This window comes from Oreochromis niloticus, linkage group LG9, assembly GCF_001858045.2.
Source record: "Oreochromis niloticus isolate F11D_XX linkage group LG9, O_niloticus_UMD_NMBU, whole genome shotgun sequence".
NCBI classification, from domain to species: Eukaryota; Metazoa; Chordata; class Actinopteri; order Cichliformes; family Cichlidae; genus Oreochromis; species Oreochromis niloticus.
This window is the reverse complement of record NC_031974.2, coordinates 19,006,139-19,029,877: the sequence shown is the minus strand read 5'-3', so window position 1 is coordinate 19,029,877 and position 23,739 is coordinate 19,006,139. Positions and strand designations below refer to the sequence as shown.

General features: G+C 40.8%; 1 protein-coding gene across 4 annotated transcripts; it reads right to left on the bottom strand.

Annotated features, from left to right (window-relative positions):
* Positions 1-483: 483 nt before the first annotated feature.
* pan3 (poly(A) specific ribonuclease subunit PAN3) lies at positions 484-23,348 on the bottom strand. 4 transcript variants are annotated; one of them, XM_003443549.5, is made up of 18 exons: positions 22,633-22,972; positions 21,642-21,763; positions 20,455-20,527; positions 20,291-20,361; positions 19,981-20,125; positions 19,587-19,804; positions 19,147-19,251; positions 19,006-19,063; positions 17,273-17,434; positions 15,699-15,815; positions 15,217-15,318; positions 12,754-12,919; positions 12,392-12,479; positions 12,143-12,282; positions 10,501-10,630; positions 3,754-3,818; positions 3,532-3,670; positions 484-2,833 (listed from the first exon to the last, which is right to left on the bottom strand). In XM_003443549.5, exons 1-18 carry the CDS (start codon positions 22,970-22,972, stop codon positions 2,693-2,695), a joined length of 2,382 nt encoding a protein of 793 aa, XP_003443597.1. In that variant the 3' UTR covers positions 484-2,692. The 4 variants fall into 4 exon arrangements, with proteins under 4 accessions (XP_003443597.1, XP_013123815.1, XP_005471920.1 ...); XM_013268361.3 differs by lacking the exon at positions 22,633-22,972 and adding an exon at positions 23,134-23,337 and having other exon boundaries at positions 2,693-2,833; XM_005471863.4 differs by lacking the exons at positions 21,642-21,763; positions 22,633-22,972 and adding an exon at positions 21,253-21,576 and having other exon boundaries at positions 2,693-2,833.
* Between the last annotated feature and the right edge of the window lie 391 nt (positions 23,349-23,739).

Here is a 23,739-nt window from a genome sequence, read left to right as displayed (position 1 = left end):
TCAGGTCTCAGCAGCCTTTTGGCACGAGCCACCCAAGCAGATAAGCTACAGCAGTGCCTTAAACCAGTAATAAGTTAGGTTAAAGCCCATCATGCAGTTTCAAAGAAAACCAAAGAGGAATGTGTTTATAATACAGGAAAATCCATGTTTTTACCATGTATGACTGTGATATTTTACCTATATATTAAAAAATGATGGTCTCTGTAACTGCCCAGAAAAAAAGAAAAAAAAAAAGAAGACTCGACATCAGTATCAGTTTTGGTATTCTTTATTAAAATACTGCTGTACACACAAATATTGCAAAAATTTGAGACAAGAACACAAGAGGGGCTTAAAACATACTAAGATGGTGATTGTAGGTGTGTTGATGTTGGGGAAGAGGAGAAGGTCATCACTAATATTAACCGGAGTGTGTGTGTTATCATGTGGAATACAGTGATATGAGCACTGACGTTACACAGGCCGAGTCAGAAGGGGCGTGTGTGTTTTTCAAAATGTGTGCAAGTTTGTTTCAAAGGGTTTTCTAAAGCACCACATTCACCAGATAAGTTTTGTCGGTTCATTTTTTTCTCGTTTACTAAAACAGAGGAAGTAGTACATGATCTAACACAGCCAGCACCCTGAAGGTTTGTCGTTGCCCCCAAGAACAGACCGCATTGAAAAGCTCACGTAAAAGTCGACTGCATCCGGGACAGTTTACTTGATTTTGACCTCCATCATCATGATTCAACTGTGTGTGTGTGTGAGAGTCTTTGTCACTTTAAAGCCTCGTGTTTGTAACATTCAAATGATTCTATGAAAAATCTGAATTGGAGGAGTCAGGAATTTTAGCTTGGCAGAACTTGTTGTTTTCTGGGTAATTGAAGGTAAATGAACAATGTCTGAGTGGTAAATGAACCAAAAGTAGATCTGTGCTTCAGGGCAACATGAAATCCCCCCCACAATGTCTTAAACTTACATTAACTTCCTAAAACCGCCATCTGAAGACGTCCCACCCGCTCCACTGTAACTCATCTATATGACTGGACAAGGGGCAGCCAATGACACCCAGACACATTCAATCATTGGGCCCATCCAGCTGTTCGTCATCCTGAGAGAAAGCCAAGTCATCCAAGTGAGTGCAGCAGCCAGCGCTGCTGCTGTGTCTCCAGCAAGTTTGTATTTCATGATCTTAAAAAATAAACACGCAAATAAAACAAATTACAGGTGGTGCCCTGTTTGTATCCTCCTTCGCCCTCCATCCCCTTCCCATTTACCTAAACCCCTGCTGGAATTGGTCCACAGAATAATAAAAAGCAAAAAAAGAAAACTTGACAGCCCTCCCAATTTCCCATCATGCATTCCTGCACAACAACTGAGCAAAGAAAAAAAACAGCTGGGAAAAAGTCACAAAAGCATTGCTTTTTCTCCAAAGTAGAGGGGCCCAGACCCCCTGAGGGGAGGTGAAGTTTGGGATAAAAGGGAAGGAAAAAGAGGGGACAGTAAGAAAGAGACATATATAAGGGACATTAGGGGTGAGAAGATAGGTGGGGGACCAAATAAGGACATTCCACAAAGAGGCAGCTATGGCTCCACCTCAACAGAAGCCCAACCCATGGGCTACACCCAAGTGTTGGGTAGCACAGCCAAAATGACCCTTCCTTGAGCAGTAGATGCCACGACCGTGTCCATTGACCAAAGGTGGTTGCTGCATATGTAACAAACACTTGGTAGACGGCAACAGGAGAAGACACCCCTTCCTCAGTGCCAACAGAAGCCACGCATCCCTACCCCACCCCACCCCCATCTCACACTACCCCAGGAGAAGACACCTCTTCCTGAGTGCCCATAGACACCACAAGTCTCCACCCACCCAATCCCAAATCCCATTCCATGCCACCCCACTGCAAATGAACCCAAATTCCATTATCTCCTGAACCAAAATGTCTGAAATCCTTATTTTTTTTCCAGTTTTACAAACCCTTCCCACCCTACCCAAGTGGTTTTATTTCCTTTTGTCAAAGGGGAACCATCAACCAAGGCTAAAGCTAGTTAGCTGTCCAACTCCAATGAAAGCCTTGAGTGGTGTCTCCCGTCTCCAAGTGCTTCAGAATGAAGGGGTGTGGTCTCCAACCGGAAGAAAGATGCAGTCAGTAGAAAGCTAGATTTCTTTTTTTTGTTGTTTTTGTTTCAATTCCGAGTCTGCTCTGGTATTTATGTCCATGTGTGATTTTAGCTCTCCGTTCACCCTGTAGGCCACTCACACATATTCATAAAAATAACAAAAATTAACAAAAAAATTAAAATCTTAGTGCATCCTCCTCAGAAAAATAAACCCCAGCTGTAGAAACAAACAATAAAAGCAGGAAAAGTTCAAAACGTCACGTTTTGTGTCTCACTTTGTTCCCCGAATCTTAAAAAAATGTCATCATATGCGTTCGTCACAGCTTCCATGTTTGTCCATAAACTTTTGTTTTCCTCCTTTTGTTTTTAAATTTTCAGCTGTGGGGTTTAAGAAAACTAAAAAAGAAAAGTTACACTTTAGAAAAGCCTTCCTGGTGGACAGGGTCAGTGTATGTGACTGAGGTTCACGAAGCCCTGCCCCGCTGCCTTTGCCATGCTGATGTCATCTCTTTGAGCCTGGTCCTCCACTGTAGTGCAAAAATGTGCTCCAGGTCCCGGCAACTCCACCCTGCCGGGCCTGAAAGCGGCGCTACAGAGAGCCGGATGCAGCGGCCTGCAGCTCCTGGAAGGTACTGTCAAAGCAGCGCTTCAGGTCCGAGTAGGTCACAACCAGGACACTTTTCTCGTCCCGAGACACCAGGCTGATCTTCTCAGGAACGCCCGCGTCCAGCTAAATGAACACAAGAAGAAACAGAACTTCTAAAAAAAGTATTTTCTAAGTGTTGCTTTTTGTTTTGCTACAGTTAGCATACAAAAGCAATTCATTCTCATGAGAAAAGCAACTGTTTTGACACTCAGTTGGGATCGCTTTTGCAAGTACAAGGTCATGTGGGTGCACCGATAACAGGATAAGACTATCTGACACAAATTTAACAGTGAGTGTAGCTATTCATACAACAGTTTACTCAAATGAAAAGGCTGTAACTGCGAAAAGTCACAGCTTTAATTAGATTCAAGCTAACGAAGTGAAAAGAGGAACTACAGTTTTAAGAAAAACAGTGACAGCTTGTCAAGGAAGTTAAGCTGGTGGTTAAAAAGGATCTACGCATGTATGGTGCTGGTTAGGACTGACATATTGTGTAATTCAGTGTTTTTGAAACTGAAATTTGGAAAATCGCTACACTGTAAAACAGGTTAATCTTTTTTCTTTTTTTTAAACCTGTTTTAAACTTGCATTTGCAGTCACTGGGCACATTAATGTGCGATTTCAGCCTATGCAATTGAAGCATTAACAGAAAATTGATCTACTGTGCATGTTTGCCTAACTTATACACATTAAATAGTTCCATGAAGTGCACAAATTATCAAATATCTGCTTATTTAAAAACAAAAGTATTAAAAGAGACAAAAAAAGGAAAGCTCCCTGACTTTGTTGAGGCAGGAGACGATGTGGCTGAGGTCAATCCAGGGCGTCCCGGCTTCTGTCACCTGGTGAAACAGGTGGTCTCGGAAAAGCTTCAACAGGTAGCGGTCGCCCGTTTCTGACCACGTTGGGTCCTTTTGGAATCTGATCGGCACAACAGAAGATTACGCAGTTGTAACAGAAATAAATCACACACTATGATGCAACGTTCAACAAGTGGTACTTACTCTGGACGTTCATTTATGGTGCCCAGCTTGGCCAGCAGGCGAAAGAGTCGGCCATTTTGCACCTCCTGCAGGAAAAAAAAAAAAGGGGGGCCAAATTTATTTGTCTGCACCAGAAACTTTAATTTTTCTTTCAGTTGAAAGAAGCAACATAAAAGCAGCACCAGAGGAGGAAACCAATCTGCCACTAGAGGTGGTAGCAGGCAGTAAAATTCCCCACTCATTACCAACATGCAGTGAATTCTGCTTTAAATTTTATTTTCATTCCTGCAGCTGTAAACAGAGTATAGATGTTAAGTGCAATGAATATAGGTTAATGAGAGGGGGTTTAAATTTGATGGGTGGGGCAGGGAAATAAATAAGTAAATAAACATCTATTTCAGTGGGATCTTCTCTTATAAAACACCAATTTCAAATCAAAAGATCATGTTCCCCCTGCAAGGAATGCTTCCAGAAACTGAAACCGCTGCTGTTGACTTTCTGCCCATACATGGTGCTGAGCTCCATTTTCTCTCACAGGGTCTACAACATACTTCCCTCTGACTGAAAGCGAACCAGAAAAATGGCACATTTTCTTCTAAGCATGTCTAATTTGGTTTGCAGTTTCTTCTCTGAAGTCAAAGACGTGCAAGACAGAAGTAAACCAATATTACACCTACATCATGGCTCCTACACATCAAAACCACCTAACCTAATCCACATAACTCATTTGAGGTTACTTAATAGAGAAAAGAATGATGTACTGATAAATATACATTGATTAGGGTGGAATTACGTGATGAATTCTCATAAACTTCTTTAACTTAAATAATCCATTAAAAATAAATGCGAGCAGGTGCCAGTTTGTGGAAGTTGCCATGCTGTCTCATCATCTTGAGTACAGTGGCTGAGATAGACATCGTTATTTCCCTGTTTATGTCTGTGGCTAGAGACTGGCGACATATGTAGTACAGCTTTTAACTTTTAACTTAAAAAAAAAAAAAGCACAAACAGCTCTTTTAACACTTGTACATGTATATTTTAATAATCTCCTTCCTTATTTCCACCTCATCCCTCATCTCCTTTCCTGAACAAAAACAGGCATAAACATGCTTGTTTATTCCAGATATTGTCATAGCTACTTGTTGTCAGCAGATTACATGTGGGACCCTCTCATCTCTGGATAGCCGACAACAGCCCAGCTAAACAACAACAGATGCTTATAAGCTAATGTTATGCCAGTGAATGCTTGAGTGTCCCAAAATTCACACCTATCCTCTTATAAACAGCTTGTTTACACTCTCATATCGTGTCCAAGCCCAAGAATGTTAGACACTCTTCACCAACGTGTACTGTAACTTTAAATCTGCACCTAAAGTTGTCCAAAACGTGATGTTGCTCACTCCATGACAGATTATTGCACTGCAGCAAATTACAGCTCACCTTCATATCTGCAGATATAATTAACTCCTGCCTCTCCTTTCTCTTCCTCCTCTCAGCCTGTCTCACCCTGTCAACTGTATCTTTACTGTTGGACAAAGTGACAATTACTGATCAATCATTTTGGCTGATTTGAAAATGTATTCAGGATTCATTTTTCTGTAACTGTATTTCCAGACTAACTTCTGTGCCCACTAACTGAATAAGAAGAAAACTACTACTAACACTTAAAAAAATCTAAAACAAAACATTTTCAGGATCCCAAAAACCTAAAGGGAAATAAAAACAGAATGCAATGATCTATTTGAACTATATATAGAGCTTAAAAATGAAAATGAGAACATCCAAAACACTGAAACTAAGGAACTGATTCATAATATATATTTGCTGTTTTTGAATTTGATACCAGCAACAAGTTTCGATGATGTTGGGATAGACAAATAAAGACTGGAATAGTTTCATGGTGCTTAAAAAAAATTAATAACATCAACAGTCTTTTAAAAAGTATGTCAAAACTGTGGTTTTTCCCTCACCGTGATGCTGAGAAACAAGAATTTGGGGATTCTGTCAGAGATTGGTCTACTATATAAATAATCCAGACACATGCAAATATCGAGGCTCTTAACCACTCAGGCCACACTGACTAAAAACAGAAAGCAGAAAACCATGCAAATGAAAGAACTTGCATTAACAAGATCCAAAAACGCTGCCGTCTTCTCTGAGGTGAAGTGCTTACCTCTACTGTGGCCTGACCAATCAACATTAGACATTCTTTCTGCAAATCACAGATGCTGAGTTCTTCAGGCTGAAGTGGCCTGTCATTAGAGCAAAGTCTGCATGACTGTGTGGTGCTGCATTATTGCACGAGATGGGTAACTTGCACATCTGTGATGATACTATTAATACCAAATGACATATATAGGTTTATGGGGCAGTTTATTTCAGTAAGGCAATGCCAAACCACATTACGCGTCTGTCTGGGGATTTGTGCTTGAGGGTGAAAGCTATGCCATAACCTCAAACCCCTCTGAATCACACACCTTAACCTGACAAAAGACTGCAGCTATTGTGATTGGCCTTTTCTCCACCATTGATTCATCCTGTGCATTTCTGGCTACTTTTTCACCACAGTTTTTAAATTTATAAGTGAGAATAACAATCATTGTCTCAGTAAAAGGGGCAATAATCAAAATAATAATATAAGGACTCACAAATGTCAGCAAATTCCCCAAGGGAGAATGCTTAAATGATCAGAATGGATGTGAGGGAATGAACAAAGAAGTGGAAAAACTAGAAGGACAAAGAATAAATAAATAAAAAACCAAACAAACAAACAAACGTCCCAGCAATTGTATTTCTTTCTATCGGCTGGCACCGCATGTAAACAACTGGGACACGATCACACGGTAATTAACACACTGTATCTCATTGTACAACCGTATAGTGACAATAAAGGCATTCTATTCTATTCTACACAAAGCAGCTACACAAGCATAATGTAGCCACTTATGGTGGCTACATTGTTCTTCTACAGACATTCACTACAGAAGCCTAAATCAGGGCTGACTGCAGTTTAGATCTGTCGCAGTTAAAAGCATTAATTTAAAAAAAATAATAACACCGGCAACCGCCACTGTTACCAGCCTCCTAGTAGACACACCTGTGCTATCAATTTCAAAATCGTACGTCCGCTTGTTCTCAAGTTATTGCAGTCACAAGATTTTCAGAAAACTTACTCAGAGCTTGAGATCCAAGTTACTGAGATTAAAAAAAAAAAAAAAAATGTCCAAGAAAGTTTAGTAGATGCACCTATGGTATGAATTTGAAGCTCCTGCTTTGACTGGCTGTCCAGTTATCGGATTCATAAGCTTAGCTGTCCACACCGCTCGCTCGCCCGCCCAGCGGGGTGACAAGCAGTTCACCCATCCTTTTACCTAGGGCTGCTCAATTAATCGAATTTTAATCTCGATTACGATCTGGGTTTTCAACGATCATTAAAAATGACTGAGCCGATTATTAGCACCTCCCTCGTGCTTTACTCTCGCGCTGCTCCGTGTGGCAAATCGAGCGCACCTCTCTGCGTTTCGAACACGCATCACAACAATTAAGAGGACCCGAGGGAAGCTCGGAAAGCTTTGAAAGCTAAGCAGAAGTTATTTGGAGAGGAGAGGATAATGGCTGCTGAAGAAAGAATGGCGTTGGTTGAAAAGAGAGGTAAAACGACTTCAGTGGTGTGGAAACCAATGTTCCCTCTAAGCTGCGCACGTGCGCAATTGCACTGCTGGCACGGTCTCTGCGCACAGAAAATCTGCGTTGCGCACAAAAAAAATCTAACCTGAATTGAAATTAAGATTAAAACTTTAACAATTCTGTTTTGCAGTGTTAGTCAGTAAGTGACTGGCTGCTCCTGTATGGGATTAGAACGATGCCACCTTATCCTATAGTCCAGCCAATAATGCGATTCACATTCATATATACGCAGCCAATCAACGTTGTTGACAGGCTATGACAGCGTCCTTATGTGCCGACACCGGTGTTTTAGCTAGCAAAGCGGCGTGGCTGATGTGCAGTGAAGCCACATTAATGACAACGTGTACAACCATTGGAGATGTGAGCAGGACAGACGGAACAATTGACGGAAAAAGTGTGGACTTTATACCAGTTTTTAAATTGTATTGATGGGCCACGTAAAACCAGAGTTATGATAAAAATATATGGAATGTTTGGTTTTCTTCCTGAATACTATCGTTGTTTATATTTACTGCGGGAAGAAACGGTAAAAACGGCGTTTTATAAGGAAGCACTCTCCGCCTGTGAGCAAAAACAAAACCAAAACCCCCCCACCCTTTCCTATTGGTCGAAAAAAGTACCGTGTCGACCAATCGAAAAAATGGTATGGCAACGTGGCATCTAGTTGTTAAGAAACGGGGGGAAGTTTTAGGAGTGACGGCGGTGTTCTGAGATGTGAGAGATTTGAGACGTTTAGCGCAAATCTTGTGTAGTTAGTGTGTAGTTAGTGTGTAGTGTAGTCAATAGTTTTGTTGTGTATGAGAACAATGAGGCGACTGCTGAATGTTACAGGTGTTACAGGAGTGATACATCTCCTGTTGTCAGGCCTGCAGGTATCAGGCTGTTGTTCTCCTTTATCTCATAGTGGACAGGAATAATTTTTTGGAGTGGCACAAATAATTTGTGTGGCATCAAATTTGATGCAGAACAGAAGATTGTTCTGTAAATAGTTTGAAATGTTTATTTAAAAAATGCCTTGACTGCATTAAAAAAAAAAAAAATAGCTGCAAAAAACTTTGTTTGCCAAACTGAGTTACTTTTTTGAAGTAGTAACTATATAATTAATTGCCCAACATTGGTCATTATATGCTGTATTTTGCAGACAGAGTTATAGGACTCTCTCCCAGACCACAGACTCATACTCATAATACAAGTCAGAGCTTTATGAAAAAAAAAAAGAAAGAAAGTTGTGTTTTCAAAATTGGAGTTCAAGTTACTTTTACTTCCAATAGTGTTAACATACTACACAGGTCATGAACAGGATTTTTTAAATTTTCATTGAAAGTGGGCTAAAGCAGTTAATTAAAAGTAGTCTAACATAAATGTAAATGCTGTAATTTGATTATTTTAATAAACCATGTAACTTGGATGGATTAGATGCTGGCGTGACCACAGTGCACACGTCTGATGTCACTCACATTGGTCCAAGGGACCGCTCAGGGAGTTTGTGTGTTCGCTCAGACACATGAAATATTTGAGGGAACATTGGTGGAAACATTATGGGTTCACGGAGTCAGACGTGGATCAAATATGCAGTATTTTGAAGTTCACTAAACATAGATGTTTACATTTTTCATTTATTTTTTATATTGCAAACATTTGCACTGTAATCAGTATTTGCACACTATTTTATATTATTTTTTGACAATCTTTAAAGCCATTATTGTTAAATAAATATCGTCAAATAATCGAGATCTCAATTTCAGTGAAAATAATCGTGATTATTATTTTTGCCATAATCGAGCAGCCCTACTTTTACCACTGAGGGGTAACAGTTACAAAAGGAGATTGTGAGGTGTTACAAAACTGAAATACTGTGGAAGAATGAGGTTGAGGCATTTCGTCAAGGCGAAAACAAGGTCCTGTCCAAGCTTCCTGCTGGCACTTAATTCACAAAGTTCATACAGTTTTGGAGAAAGACATTTCAAATCTCCTCTTTGTATCGTTAGCAAATAACCATAGTGTTTAAATTACATACCGTTTACTGTTAACATACTGTTACGGATACATTGTTGGGGGGGGGTCTCTGGAGTTGACTGAACAGTGTCAGTTTCACTTTCTTAACCCTCTCCCTATCTGATGAACAGTTACAGCTGCAAGCACAGCCAAACATCAGATTTCCTTTGTCTACCTCAAAATCATTCAATCGGCTATATTGTAGATAGCTAAAAATATCAAGCATGGGTACCAGTGGTAGATACCAGCTGTATTTGTATTACTACATCTGCATTGCAAGAAAACAAAACAAACAATGAGTGCTTCTTGGCAAAATTACCAAATCAGAATCTAAATTAAAGATTAACAAGTGTCTTTAAAACTTCTTCACTGAAGCAACAACAACCTGTAACTTAACACAGCAGCACTGTTGCAATGATGCAACCACAAACTCAGACCAAAAATGGTTTACATGACACTTGGAACTTTTAAATAAAGCTTTTCTTCAACAATAAGAGTGATCAGGAAAACACAGAGGGCTACTGCTATTTTCATACGCGCAGGCATGCATTCATCATCGTTTGACGTGATAGGCAGGAAATCTACATACTGTCATTACTTGAGTTTGGACTAAAAAGCTTATACTACCGAGAACCATTTCTGTGTTTTCTCATGAATCATTACTGACATCACTCAAATTTAAAGAACTCTGTTTTAAGTTCAGGGTCTGCAGCTAGGAGGTTTAAAAAAACAAACAAAACAAAACAAAAAAAACCCACAAGCTACTTCACTTGGCGTGTCAGCGCAGAGACGAGGCCGGAAGAGGAAGCTGGGGCCTGACCGAAAGAAAAAGGCTGAGATGGGGTCGGGTTGGCCGTTTCACACATTGATGCTCCAACATAGGGAAACTATATTCAACACAAAAGTCCACAATATACAGTACAACGTCCTGTGTGCACACAAACAACTTCCCTATTTGCTAACCAAAGCAATACCCTCTTTCTATCCACCGCACAGGCAGTAAACAACATGGCTTACAGACACGTTTTCTGTTCAGACCTTCTCTGTGTACAACATGTGTTGTGTTCAACATAACCTTCATCATACCTTGGCCAGATCCTCCTCAATGACGTCATTCCTCATCTGCGATGCGTCCAGTTGTGTGTAGAATCTGGCTCCAATCATCGGCATGATGTCATTGACGCTGCGCAGGCGAGACTGTTCGGTCAGCAGATACCTGCAAAACACAGCAACAATTTACCTTTATGTGAGTTCAGGTCAGGCGCCGCTGCACTCACAAGAAGGTGGTCTCTTTACACACTGCTGTTTTCTTCTTCACTATTAAGTGTGAGGTGCAAGCAGTGCACAAAAAAGGTATAAAACACTGCTAAAACCTTAAACAGCACAGGTGTGAGTGCTTCAATTAGAAGATCAAACGCTACTAACCAATCAGATTCCAGCTTTCTCTTATATGCTAAGTTTTGGTTAATTGCATCTATACGCAGATAAAATTAAGTGAAAACTCAGCTGATGTGTTATTATGCTACCTGTGACAGTAGCCTGAGTATATTGCATGTCACAATTTACTGAAGTATAAAAGCATCAGTTCTATTAAGAGGTCAACTCTCACTTCATTTACAGGACGCAGATCTGATAAGTCAACGGCCCTTAAACTTCAAAGGTTATCTATCTTCACACCACCACAAAAAGGTCACACTGACTGAAAGTCCCCACAGATATTTTTCTCGGCTCTTCTTACTTATTCAAAACACGAATCGCATGATTGCATGTTTAGGTGCTGAAGACCTCTCTTTTTCTTTTTTTTTCTCCACGTCTTTCAGATAACAGAAATACTGCGTAGGACTAACACAAACACTGAGAAACGTTTGAAAATGCATAAAATCTGACTATTTGAATCCTAGGTTAAGATTTTTTTTTTTTTTAAATGTTCTAATGATTTCCGATTACAATTAATCCTACAGAAGTTTGACACGACCCCAACGTTGCTGACAGGTATTGTTAACGTACGTTAACAATACCTGTCAGCAGAAGTGCATCGATTGCTCGTGGTAGAGCTAACATAACACAGAGGAAGCTAACAGTAAAGGCTCAGTAGGAGGTACTCCATTCTTGCCCCACAGACAGCTTTTATTTGTGTTTTTGAAATAGTTTAAGTTAAACCAGGGACTGTGGTCAGAATGAGTTGACACGACAGATAAGCTCCGTCGACTACATTTTTTTAGTCAGTCTCAATGTGGTTGTGTTTGCTGCAATACATGTACGGAAGCCTTTATTGCGCTTATGGTAACACCAACGTGTTTACCGCCACGTCCATTAATATCGTTTCACATCACGTGAGTTTGTCAGCTACACTCCACACGCGACATGTGTAACAGGCAGTAAAATAAGGAACATACAAAGGAAATAACAGCAGTATGCAGCAGCCTTTGGACTTTCACACCGAGCTAGACTAATACAGATAAATTAGGTGGACAATGTTAACTGACTTGTTTACTTTTCATTTTATTAATTTAGGTCCGGTTGCCATTTAGTCATCGTACTAACAAGCACCAGACCATCACCTTAGCCCCTCTACCACCGAAAAACAGGGATGTAAACTGAAGACTCCTCCAAGCTACAGATACCAGTGATAACCCAAAACAGGTATTAAGTGCAGGCGTTTTTGCTTATCTGAACCCCCCCCCCCCCCCCCCTCAAACTGGGTAACATCACACCACCACCCCCTTACAGAATGAGGTTCTTGAGGTCTGAAGAGTAGTTGATAGACACCAGCTCCATGGCCTTCTGCAGGTTCTCCCTTTGTATGCCAGCCAGGGAGTTGCATGCCAAAGCCAGCACAACCTTGCCCAGTGACACGAGATCTGCTTGCTACAAAAACAACACAAAAATAAACTTTAACCACACTTCCTCAGCTTTTGAAGTAAAACAGAACGACAGTACTAAAATAAAATCATTTCACATGAATCTGATAAAGTACCTGGTACTGTGGCATAAGGGCAAGATGATTGGTCTGACTGTTGTCAAATGTTAAGACGTCAAACACCCCAACACAGTTCACCCGTAACCTACAAAGATTAGCGCATTAGGTAACGTACATGTTTGTTGTGCATGCACAGAAGCATTGCTGTGAAAAACATAAGCGCTGAATAAAAATATTCTTTTGCTTTTAACAGACTTTTTTTTTTTTTTACACTTAAGTCATAGTTTCATCTCTGAGCTTAAACAATAAATTCATGTTCTTTCATACGTGGACATTTATGGTTATAAGAGATAGCCTATGATTCTTATATCCATGCTGAACAATGAAATATGTGCTTAGATACTTGAATAGCTGTATACCTGGTCTTGCCAGTGATGAGAATTTTGCTGGGGTCCATCACACGGCAAGCCAGGCCCGCCGTGTGGATGGTGCGCAGGGCTGAGCTGAGCTGGACGATGTATGCCCAGATGAGGGATTCTGGGAGCAGACCCGCATGCTGCCGTGGTGGAGGGGGTTCATGTTGTCCTGCACATGGGAAAAAAGTTTTATTGTGCAAAAGCGGCATGAGGTTTTAGATTACTTATGAACTAAACCTCAGACTACTTCCTCAGTAACCTTATCTTCATGACAAGCTGTTTCTTAGAGGTCTGACATGAGTAAAAACACATGAACTTCAGTCTGTAGATTAACAACCTGATAGTTTTCTCAGCAATAGTGCAGTCTCAGAAAACAACTAAAAATTTCTGATAAAATCAAGAAGCTCAATGACAGATTGTTTACTGTATCTTTGAAGCAAAAAATCCAGACCTACAGTTAAAGAAATATAACACTATACAATATACGAGTATTGCTCTGACCAATACTGAGATTACACTGCTTTTGCATCCATGCTGTGCGACACTCCTGCTAATGTGTAAATCTCCAGCAAAATTCAAATTCAATTCTTTCTCATGCATCTAAATTCAGTGTGTCTCTTAGAAGGCAAATATAGATTAAAAGAACGGTACCAAAACAGAAAATTAAATCACTTTTACACTATGTTGCATTCCTGTTAATTGCAGCTTTGTTTGCAGTTAAGAAGTGACATAAGTGCATTTTCTAAAAACAAAATATGAAGGAATTCATTCCATTCCTTGCAGCTGTCCAACAGATGTACATTAAACTAGTTGCAAAGCACTCAACAGCTGTGAGATCCCTGTGAGGTTTTGCATTCTTTGCAGGTTTTACCAATTTAGAAAAATTGCACAAGAGGATAAAGTCTGTCATCCACAACATTTCTGAAGCCTTCGTTATGTACAGTGTTTGGTGGACACACATCAAATGCTACTGCATTGGAGATTTCAGTGTGGTTTTGTGAGCTGATGGAGACCCTGATGCGCTGTACAGGCTTCTTTTTGGCCTTCGTGCATTTAGTCAGTTAGCAATTTATTTTTAGACAGCTAAGTTAGCTGTGTTGCTTTGTGGTGCAGACAACTCAGTACGCTTTGCATAGGATTTATTCTTGTTTAAAAATCACTTGCACTGAAGCCAAAGTATTTCCAGTCCTGACATTTGATTTTTGTTTTTAAACGGCCTGTTACATCTTATATTGATCTTTTAACAAAGTTTTCCCGGGCCAGACTGCATCCCGGAAACTTCAAGCAACCAGATGCAGGGAACAGCTGTAACTAGCACACGCTGTTAGGGTCATGGGAGACGATTAAAGAACACTTGGATTTGCTCTTACTTTGCGTTCTATTGATGTAGCACGCAATTTTAATATCGGTCAATTATGGTTATTTCGTTGTGGGAAGCCAAAGCTGTAACCGAGATTAAAATGTGATTAACTGTGGAAGCCTACTTCACGTAAAACTGACGAGTTCACTACATCACTGAGAACCGCTAATGAAATTCTTATTCTTATTCATCAAAATACTCGTTTCAGTCACAGTTTGAACCAGCGTCTCGTAAGGCAAGACCGCTTACAGTTTCTAGAAATCATGTTTATTATCGGGGCAGTACTCACTTCTTTCTCGTAATCCCCCTGCAAGTTTTACAACCTATGTGAACCACTCGCATTGGGTAATGTAAGTCAGGCGGTAGAGTGTTAGGGTGTGTACAACACAATCAAACCACAATGCAGCATGCGAGAATAAGGAACCTGTTTGTTTCACTAAAGACCATTCCAGAATGAAATAGCTTCAGATTATGTTATCTGGTATTTAGGTGTACAATCATCATGTACCCGTGTGCAAAGGCATCTGAGAGACACTTGTTACATACACACACGCTTGTATATACACATCTCATTTGTTGTGGTTTCTTATCAGTGTTTGGAATGGATAACACAAAGACCAAGGTCTGAATGCCTCTGCTTCCTCTGTCTGTCATTCCTGTATACAGGCTATTTAACAGCACCTGCCTTAGGATCAGTTTCAGCCACAGTTTCCTCCAAGTCCCCGTGTGTCTATCACAAAAACCCGTGCTTACCAACCGTCAGCTTAGGCTACCAAACAAGACTTCAAAAAACACAAACAAAAAACAAAAAAAAAACCTCTCCAAAACATATTTTTAGACACTTTGAATTTCTTAAAAACATCATGTATTATTCGTTTGCACAATCTAACCCATCTACCTACACACCTATAAGCATGGCATGAGCACAACTGCATGCAATGCAATCATGAAAGCATGCACTCAAATAGACTTGGGCAGATGACCTCAATATCAAACAAGTAAACAGAGTCGAAATGTGTGAAGGGGAGGGAGTGCAGAAAGGCGTGTGAGGTGATGCTAGGCCTATTCGTAGCAAAGGACCAGGAAGGGAGGGACAGTCAGCATACCCCATTTCCTTTTGGTGAAGTACGAGTCTGCTGCTGGGTCATTAAAGTGTCTGCTGAACATGGTTTCTGCACCTGCATGGAAATCATACGAGAACACCAAAGCTGGGGAAAGAAGACAAAAGTGTAAAGGAAATTAGGGCTGAAAAAAACCTCCCCAAAATGCTTTGTGTCAGCATGAAAATGTAAAACGGATTTTAAAAAAATGTATCTATTAGCTAACTGGATATTTCAACTCCAGCTAATGGTCAACAACAATCTATTTGTCACATAGCTTTAGTGTCAGATATTCACATGGAGAGTTTAAATCTAAAGCTGTAGTAACAACGAAATTAGCACATGGCAAATTTGAGACAATTTAGTATAAAATATAGTTATGTAACCAGAAAAAAATGCAAGTATAAAATCATGTAGCTATATGAAATTTCTGTTCAAATACAGGCAAGCATTAAATCAACAAGTCATGTATAGCTAATTACACTCACAGTGGTCTCCAAAGGCCTTGGTGGTGAAGACCTCTCTCAATGTTACAGTGTTTGAGTGCTGAATCTTCTTCCACATGTCCACCAGCATCATGCACTTTGTGTTAACGAGGCGGAAACCTTTGCATATTAAAAATATTAATTATTTATAAGACATTCATTTTATGTTAGATCCAAGCAATGGGTGAAAACAAACAACCAGTGAATACAAAGGGCCCAACTTCAAGAAACCTTTAATTTATTTACTCTACCTGAGAGAATTTTTATTGTTTCACCACACCTTATCTAAATGAGTTTAACTAGGTTTAAACTGGTTTGTTTGAATATAGTTTTGGTTTAAATTCGGCTGGATTTCACAAGTTTTAGGCACAATTTCGATTCTTCCTGGGAAAATATGTTTTACATGAGTAGCTTGTTAAGCTGTACCTTGCTAACATCACACATAAAGCCCACCTGTAAAGTTACAGCATCACATTATAACTGTAATGTTCTGGTACTCCAATGGTGAAAATATTTATATGCTTTTATATTTGAGTCTAATCTTTTTTATATTGTTAGGATTGCAGCTCAGAAAACCCAGAACACACACACACACACACACACACACACACACACACACACACACACACACACACACACACACACACACACACACACCTGGGACACTTAATGCAAATCAATAAAATTAATATTCAGTTTTATCTGCTATAAAACTAAAGCAACTTCCACAACTCCTTTTATTAGGCTGTGGGAAGGTAACCTTTAATGTTTAAATCTATGGAGTTTAAAGTTGCAGAAAGTCCTCAGCATTAAAATAATTCGCTCAAATTAAAGAATTCTTATTGCTCTGTGAGTTAAATCCAAATATTAACATTATTTTCTATAACATTTCTACCGCTATGGTCTCTATCATCATCATATTCATCTTACATGCTTCTTATTGGAATAGGCGGCACTCATAGGGATTATTTTGTGAAGAAGTGTCAGATGATATGTGAAACTCCCCTTTTATGTAAACGAAACAGAGCCTGACAAAGAAAGTCGTCTTAACAGAGACAGCTGATAACCACTGTCATGAAAGCCATTATCACCGGGATTTTTTAGTTTTGTCAAATCAGCTCCCTCTCTCTCTCTCTCTCACACACACACACACACACACACACACACACACTCTCTCAACTGGACATTAAGTGGACACTGCATTACGGCGCTTACGAGATAAAAATCTGTTCTGTCAGACTGAGTCACAGCTCCCCCCCAAGTAATGTATTGAAAGTTTAGAGCTGCAGTCCACCCATGAAAGCATTTAATTCAATTCATTCCATTTTATTTATATAGCGCCAAATCACAAAAACAGTCGCCTCAAGGCTCTTTATATTGTAAGGTAGACCCTACAATAATACATACAGAGAAAAAAAAACAACAATCATATGACCCCCTATGAGCAAGCACTTTGGCGACAGTGGGAAGGAAAAACTCCCTTTTAACAGGAAGAACCCTCTGGCAGAACCAGGCTCAGGGAGGGGCATTACAATACAACATTACAATATTAGAAATGCTGGAACAGCATTTCTTACCATGTATCCTCCTCAGGCAGTACGGTAGGTCATCTTTGCTATTCACTGCCTTGTAGCACGAGGTGATGTAGCTGAAGTTGCTGGTCTTCTGCATGCGGTTTGGTGGGGGAAGGGGCTCGAGGGGAAACAGGCTGTGATAGCTGTCCACCTCAGATGGTACATCTACCAAAAACAGGCATTTTTAGAGAGGGGAAAAAACACCACATACTGCACACAAAGTAAAAGATTTAAAATGTAAGTGGCAACTAGGGTTGGGCGATATGTAAAGATTTTCCAACCGACAATCCTTAGTCCAATAATCGACGATGGGCAATATATTCACGCATGCATAGACATTTTGATAGGCGGAGGAATATAACCAAGCACGGACTAATTTGTGCATTTATAACATAGAAGTCCAAAGATGGACAAACTAATTTCCCCCCAAAATTAGGGCTGATTAACGAGATTAAAATTTTTAACGTGCTCAACCGTCTGTAGCGCAGAATGAACCAACTTTGGACAAACTGCCCGAAATGCGCTGACAGAGCCATTTCAGGAATTTTGACTCAGTCTGCGCTCCAGATGTGTTAACTGTTAATCCCGTTAGTCGTGATGATCGCGCATTAATGCTGACAGCACTAAAAAAAAAAAATATGAAGTTGCCAATTTGGGATGAAAGAGGTAAACCTAAGCATGTAACCAAAGTGGTGTGCGAGCAAAGTAGTCAAACACGACTAACTTGCATGAGCATGTACGTGTCCACCATCCGGCTGAGTATGCTAGGCTATCACCAGCTTCTGCAGCTCCATCAACAAGCATTTGGGCACACTCTGAGGAGAGTGCATTTGCTCGCAGATGAAAGAGGGTGCTGTTAAAACAGCGCTATTATTGTTTTTTCTGTTGGCTGCTTCTATTAGCTCCATCCTTATTAGAAACTTACTCATGGGCAAATAAATAAATAAATCGCCCTCGTAAAAACGATCGCCGATGGGCTCAACCTATAGTTGATAGTCGATATATTCGTCCAATCGCCCAACCCCAGTGGCAACAAACAAGATTTTTGGTTTAATTTACTGGAAAGTTTATATTCCTGAGGTACAAAAAGCTTGTTTGCAAAACAATCAGAAATCTTGTTTTCCCTGTTAGTGACCAATAGTTTACCGTCTGGGGAAAAGCTATCTCGAATAATTGTGAAAACCAGACCCAGCAGAATTTTTTAAAAAGTCCCTGAAGAAGGTGAAGTGGGAGCGTGACAGAAAACAAAAGTAAAACAAGACTGAGCCTGAAATGGACATTCACTCTATTATAAAAGCTCAAGGATTTGTGATCAAAAGCAACATGTGTGTGGCATCATCTCTAGTGGATCAGCTATTTACAAAAAACTGACTGCCTACTAGCCTGATTTATTTTAAAACGGAATCTGAGTCAGACTTTGCAACACGTGCCTTAAGGGAGACACTGAAAAGCTGTCTGTTGCTCCACAGCACTGCTGACGTGATGCGTTTGTGATAGTTGCAATCTTAGCAACTGACACACACTAAACACATACACACAGAGCCCACAACCAACATATTTCACACCAACAGGACAGAATAACTCTACATCACACTTGCAAAAAGCACCAGTGCTGGTTTGTTTACATGTAAATATAGAAAATAGAACACTGAAACAGCCATTTAGTTTTATAAGCGCATGTTTAAGGTCAGTTGTCACAAGCATCCCTTAACATGTCAACAATGTAGATGCTATACCTGGATTTTCTGAGTGGTCAATTTGGGCCATGGTTATTAGATGTCTGTTTATCAACTCCTGAAGAAGAAACAAGTGGACAAGACATCAGTTATAAAGCTTCAGAGAAGAGAAGGGGAATGTTTGGTTAACAAGGACAATACCTGTCGAAGCTCATCAGCCATGAAGAAGGACGGGGCATTGGCTTTCGGCTGCATGTAAGCCACATGTGGCGCCGTGGGTGGATAGATATGGTAGGTAGGAAACACCTGCAATAAAATGAGAAAAAAGAAAACACAGCTTCCTATTTATTGAGAAGTGGAAACCAGTCTGATCATACAAATATTGTTTTCAGGCAGCTATGTAAATGAATGCGAGAGAATGAAACTCTGGTGATGTTATTAAAAAAACAAAAAAAACCCAAATTACATTCCCTATTAGGCCACAGTAATATCAGAGTCAACAGCCATGAATTTACATCTCAATGCGGCCTATTAAATAAGACTCACATTTACATCAAAACTTAAAAACGCAGACTGATTTAAGTGATATTCATTTTTTTGTGTTTAAAGAGACTGAATGCATCTGCAGAGTGTATTCGTACCATCCCAGCCATTGGTGCCGGGGTGTTGTCTGTGTAAAAGTAGGTCGTCCCCCCTACAGTCTCTTTCTGGATAATGTGTGCACCCTGGTCAGACGCAGTGGTGGGCACCATGTAGTTGGCAGGGTTTGGGGTGTGACTGCGTCGACGGGGAGCAGGTGAGGTGTGTGGTGTAATTTTAGGTGAGTGAAGAGGAGAAGATCCCGCAGACAACGACATTCCTGAAAAAGGAGACAGAATGTGAGAAATGTTTCTTAGGAAAAGATTTAATTTCACAGTAATATGTGAGGGAAATCCCTCACGAACTCAAGTATTACAATTTCTAAAGATGAAAAACAAAACTGAGCCCAACAGACAGTGTTCAGGTAGAGAGTAGTTCTCAAAAAAAAACCCACACCTGGAGCCAGGGCAGCAGCTGTGGAGCCGCTGAGACCAGGATGTGCAAAGAGAGGTGAGGGGAAGGCCTGGACAGTGGACTGAGCCATATTGGCCATACGTGGAGCTCCCTTAGGGATGAATTCACTCGCTGCCGGGTTAGGAGCCTGCCAACACAAATGAAAACAATGCAAAAATTAAAAGTTGTCTATCAGTCTTGTTGGAGGCAAATTAACTCATCTTTGTCTGGCTTCAAGTACTTCCTTATATAAAAATGCAATCCTGAACCTTTAAAGAACTCTAATGCTATAACCCGATGTTTGTACGCTCACCTTTCTCCTTTGGGAAATGCTAAGAGCACCAAAATCACTGAACAGTGAGGATGTCGGGGAGTTCACTGGATCTGCAAAGCACAAAGTGTTAAGGGCCCCTTCCAAACTGTGGAACAGTGGATGAGTATCAGCTAGTGCCTCAAAGATATCTGAATACAGCTTACCATGAGTGCTGTGGCTGAAGTTCTTGGCACCATCGTTGAGAAGACTGGGAGAGCTGCTGCTGGTAGTCATTCGCTAAGGAGAGGAGCATCCAGAGGATATGTGTTACAAAAAGCACCGCGCTGTCCAATTATGTTCATCAAAATACAACGAAATACCATAAAATAATTTAACTGCATGGCCTTAGTCTCCAATTATGCTTTCAAAGACCTAAAACTTTTTTGTGGTGGTAGGTTGGAGCTGCTGGTAGCCAGTTGCTGAATTAAACCTATAAATGTTTTAGTTCCAAAGTAGTTGGTGTCAAATTAATAACTAATCTACAAATTCAGCTGCCTCTTTCATGAGGCCAGGGTTTTGGATATAGTCCAACTTCACTGCTTTGGGCTGGTCACGTCACGCTTTGTTCTGCTCTGCAGCATTCTGTCAGCTTGAAATAGGAGCACACGAACCAGCTCTTCACCTGCTCCAGGTTCTGGTTTGAGTGGTCCTCAAGCTCACAACAGATCTCCCAGAGAGCAGAACAAGGACTACCATCACTAGCCACAGTCCAAGACAAAGGATTCAGAGCTGGTCTAAAAGCAAGATGAGAGACTCACTGGAGAGGCAGCTCAATGATATTAAACACTAGCCAAAAAGCAACCCAGCCCACCTGCAGAGTCGAGTTTAGCTCGTTAGCAGCATCTGAACTTTCAAAAACATGCCTGAGGGCATTGTCTACTAGTAAAGTTATTGCATACGGCACAAAAAAAAGAAATGAAATAAGGTTCAACCCTAACATAACCATGTTGCCAGTCACGTACATGTGGAAACCACTGACTGGGGATGTAGCGATATACCCGCCAGTAAATGCCTCGATGACTCCCAACAGCAAAAGATGAAACTTAATGATGGCAGTGGCTGACGTTAACCTATTGTGTCACATCGATTTCACAGTAGCTAAATGTTCAAAGTTGGAGTGATGGAGAACTTGAAGACTTTGGTTTATTGTGAAGCTGTTTTTATGCTTCCCTGTGAAAAAAAAAAGCGCAATAACAACAAACTCAATACAGAAATGTGACCGGTATACCATCAACTCAGAATTTCACACGCATTGCATTCCTAACATAGCAAAACAAAACACGCATAAATTCATTTTCAGTTTGTTTAACTGTATATTTACTGTGACAGACCTACAGCGGCCCTCTTGTACCTGCATCATTGAGTATTTAGGCTCTGCTGGACTTCCAAATCCATTGACCCCAATAAAGCTGCTGCTGAAGTAAGAGTTGGTAAGATTGGCATCGCTCAGGGTTGCACCTTCCATCCCTGGGACTGTAGATGACAACAAAAGCAGAGTTTTGCAGATTAGGACTGAAGCCAGACCGACATCAGTTAGAGATAATTGCTTACACAGTCCAAAAGGTAATGCACTCATGCTAATGTGTGCGCAACTGAGTGCGTCTTCAGCCAATCACAGTTTGAAAGCATGTAAACAGTGAGCCGCAGCTGAAGCTTGACCCAAGGTGTTAGCTACCACCAGCAAACTTTTTTAGTAATACTTCCAGGACAGCTTTTAATGCAGGACTGCAAAGTGCATGCTACTTAAACACAAAAACACAACACACAAAAACAATGCCTACTAAACCGTTAGCGTAGGTAGGCTAGTGTTAGAAAAGACTCAACTTGGAGAACAACACTAAACTTCACTTTAAGTTAAGTGAAGAAGAAAATGCAAAGTGCTGATAAAAACACTCATTTCTCCTTTTTGGAGGAGAAACCCAAACAGGTAGAATAAGTTAAAGTGGTCAGTTTAAACATAGTTTAGCTAACGCTAGCGGGCTATTAGCTGCAGGAGCTAACGTTAGTGGGACGCGGATTTCTGCCCACTCACAGCTGTCACACAACACAACAGGCCTCCTCGGCTACAGCAGCATGGCTCATGTTTTGTGTTTTTAAGATACTGGTAACACAACGTGTAGTCAAAACTTGTGAGACGACAGTTAAAGAGCGCGTTATATGCTAGTTGCACGTTGGGCTGTTTTGCTAATGTCTGGCAAGTAAAAGTAAACCACGTTGTTTTGGCGCTGAGAGGCCTCAGTGAATCCTCGGGCTAAATTTTAACAAAGCTCCGTGAGGCCGGAAAGTAAAGTCACAGTCAGTCACCATGCACGAGGCCTTGGTTTACAGTAATTTGTACTCACTGGTTAACAGCTGCCCCTCCAGAGACGTATTCGCAGGCCCCAATGTTTCACTCTTCTTGGGCACGCCGGTGCCCCCACCGCCCGGGCAGCCCGCCGCGGAGCCGCCAAGGGAATACCCCGCTTGCGTCCCACCACCCCCGGCCATGGACAACGGGACAGGGCTGCCGCCGCCGCCGTGCAGCGGCAAACTCGCCAAGGACGGATCCTCATGCAAGAACTGACACTCATCTCCATAAAAGCAGGTTTTGTCTTTTGCGTAGTATCGACAAAACTTCACCTTGACATTAGGTATCCCGGCACCCCCGAGCGGAGCAGCTGAAGGTGAGAGTCCACTGTTCATGGCACTGCTGCTGCCGCCACTGCTGCCGGAAGACGCTCAAACATAGAGAGATGCAGGAAGCTAGCGTGCTAGCCCGCTAGCTTTCAACCAGTTTTCACTTAAAGGAGCGTGTTAATGTCACTTCGGGTGATGGAAAACACTTAAGATCCCAGAGTACTCACATTCTAAGGCTAAGGAGCATTTTGGTTTGAGGAAATATCACTGCATGTGAAATCCTGGTCGTCGTTGTTGCTTTTGTTGTTGTCGCTATCCATGCAGCTGCCTTCGCAAAGTAGCCTGTTGTTGTTGTTTTTTCCGCTCACAGCCTCTGTGCTGTGCTACAGAGCCGCTAGCATAGCTGTGCATTGTGGGTAAAGCAAATTGTACCTGCTGGATGCAAACTAAATTTGAGGTATCTGCGATGTTGACAAAGATATAGGGGGAAATTTTCTTTTTTTTTCTTTAGCGCGGCTATCATTCAGAATTAAGCAAACGATGCAAACATGATAGAACATTTTAAAATACGTTTTAAAAAAGAGAAAGAGAAAAGAAATTACTTCTTATTTTTGGTCTTACTGGATTATGGTACAAATATTTCCCAGCATGCATACAATATCTCTCTTCTCCCTCTCTGTCATGTTGATAACGTAGAAACCAGCCTCTTCAGTTTTTTCTTAATGAAAACACCCAGAAAAAAATTATTGTACTTCCATTTTTTAAATCTCCAACAACGTTATACTGGCGGATTGACAGTATCTCGCGTGTACATTTTAGGCTCTCAGCGTCAT

Excerpts from the sequence above, each read along its gene's own strand:
- pan3 (XM_003443549.5), bottom strand. The coding sequence starts at position 22,972 with ATGAACAGTGGACTCTCACCTTCAGCTGCTCCGCTCGGGGGTGCCGGG. Across the intron at positions 3,819-10,500 it reads TTGAGGAGGATCTGGCCAAG|GAGGTGCAAAATGGCCGACT; the intron begins GTATGATGAAGG and ends TTTTTCCTGCAG. Across the intron at positions 3,671-3,753 it reads ACCATAAATGAACGTCCAGA|ATTCCAAAAGGACCCAACGT; the intron begins GTAAGTACCACT and ends TGTGCCGATCAG.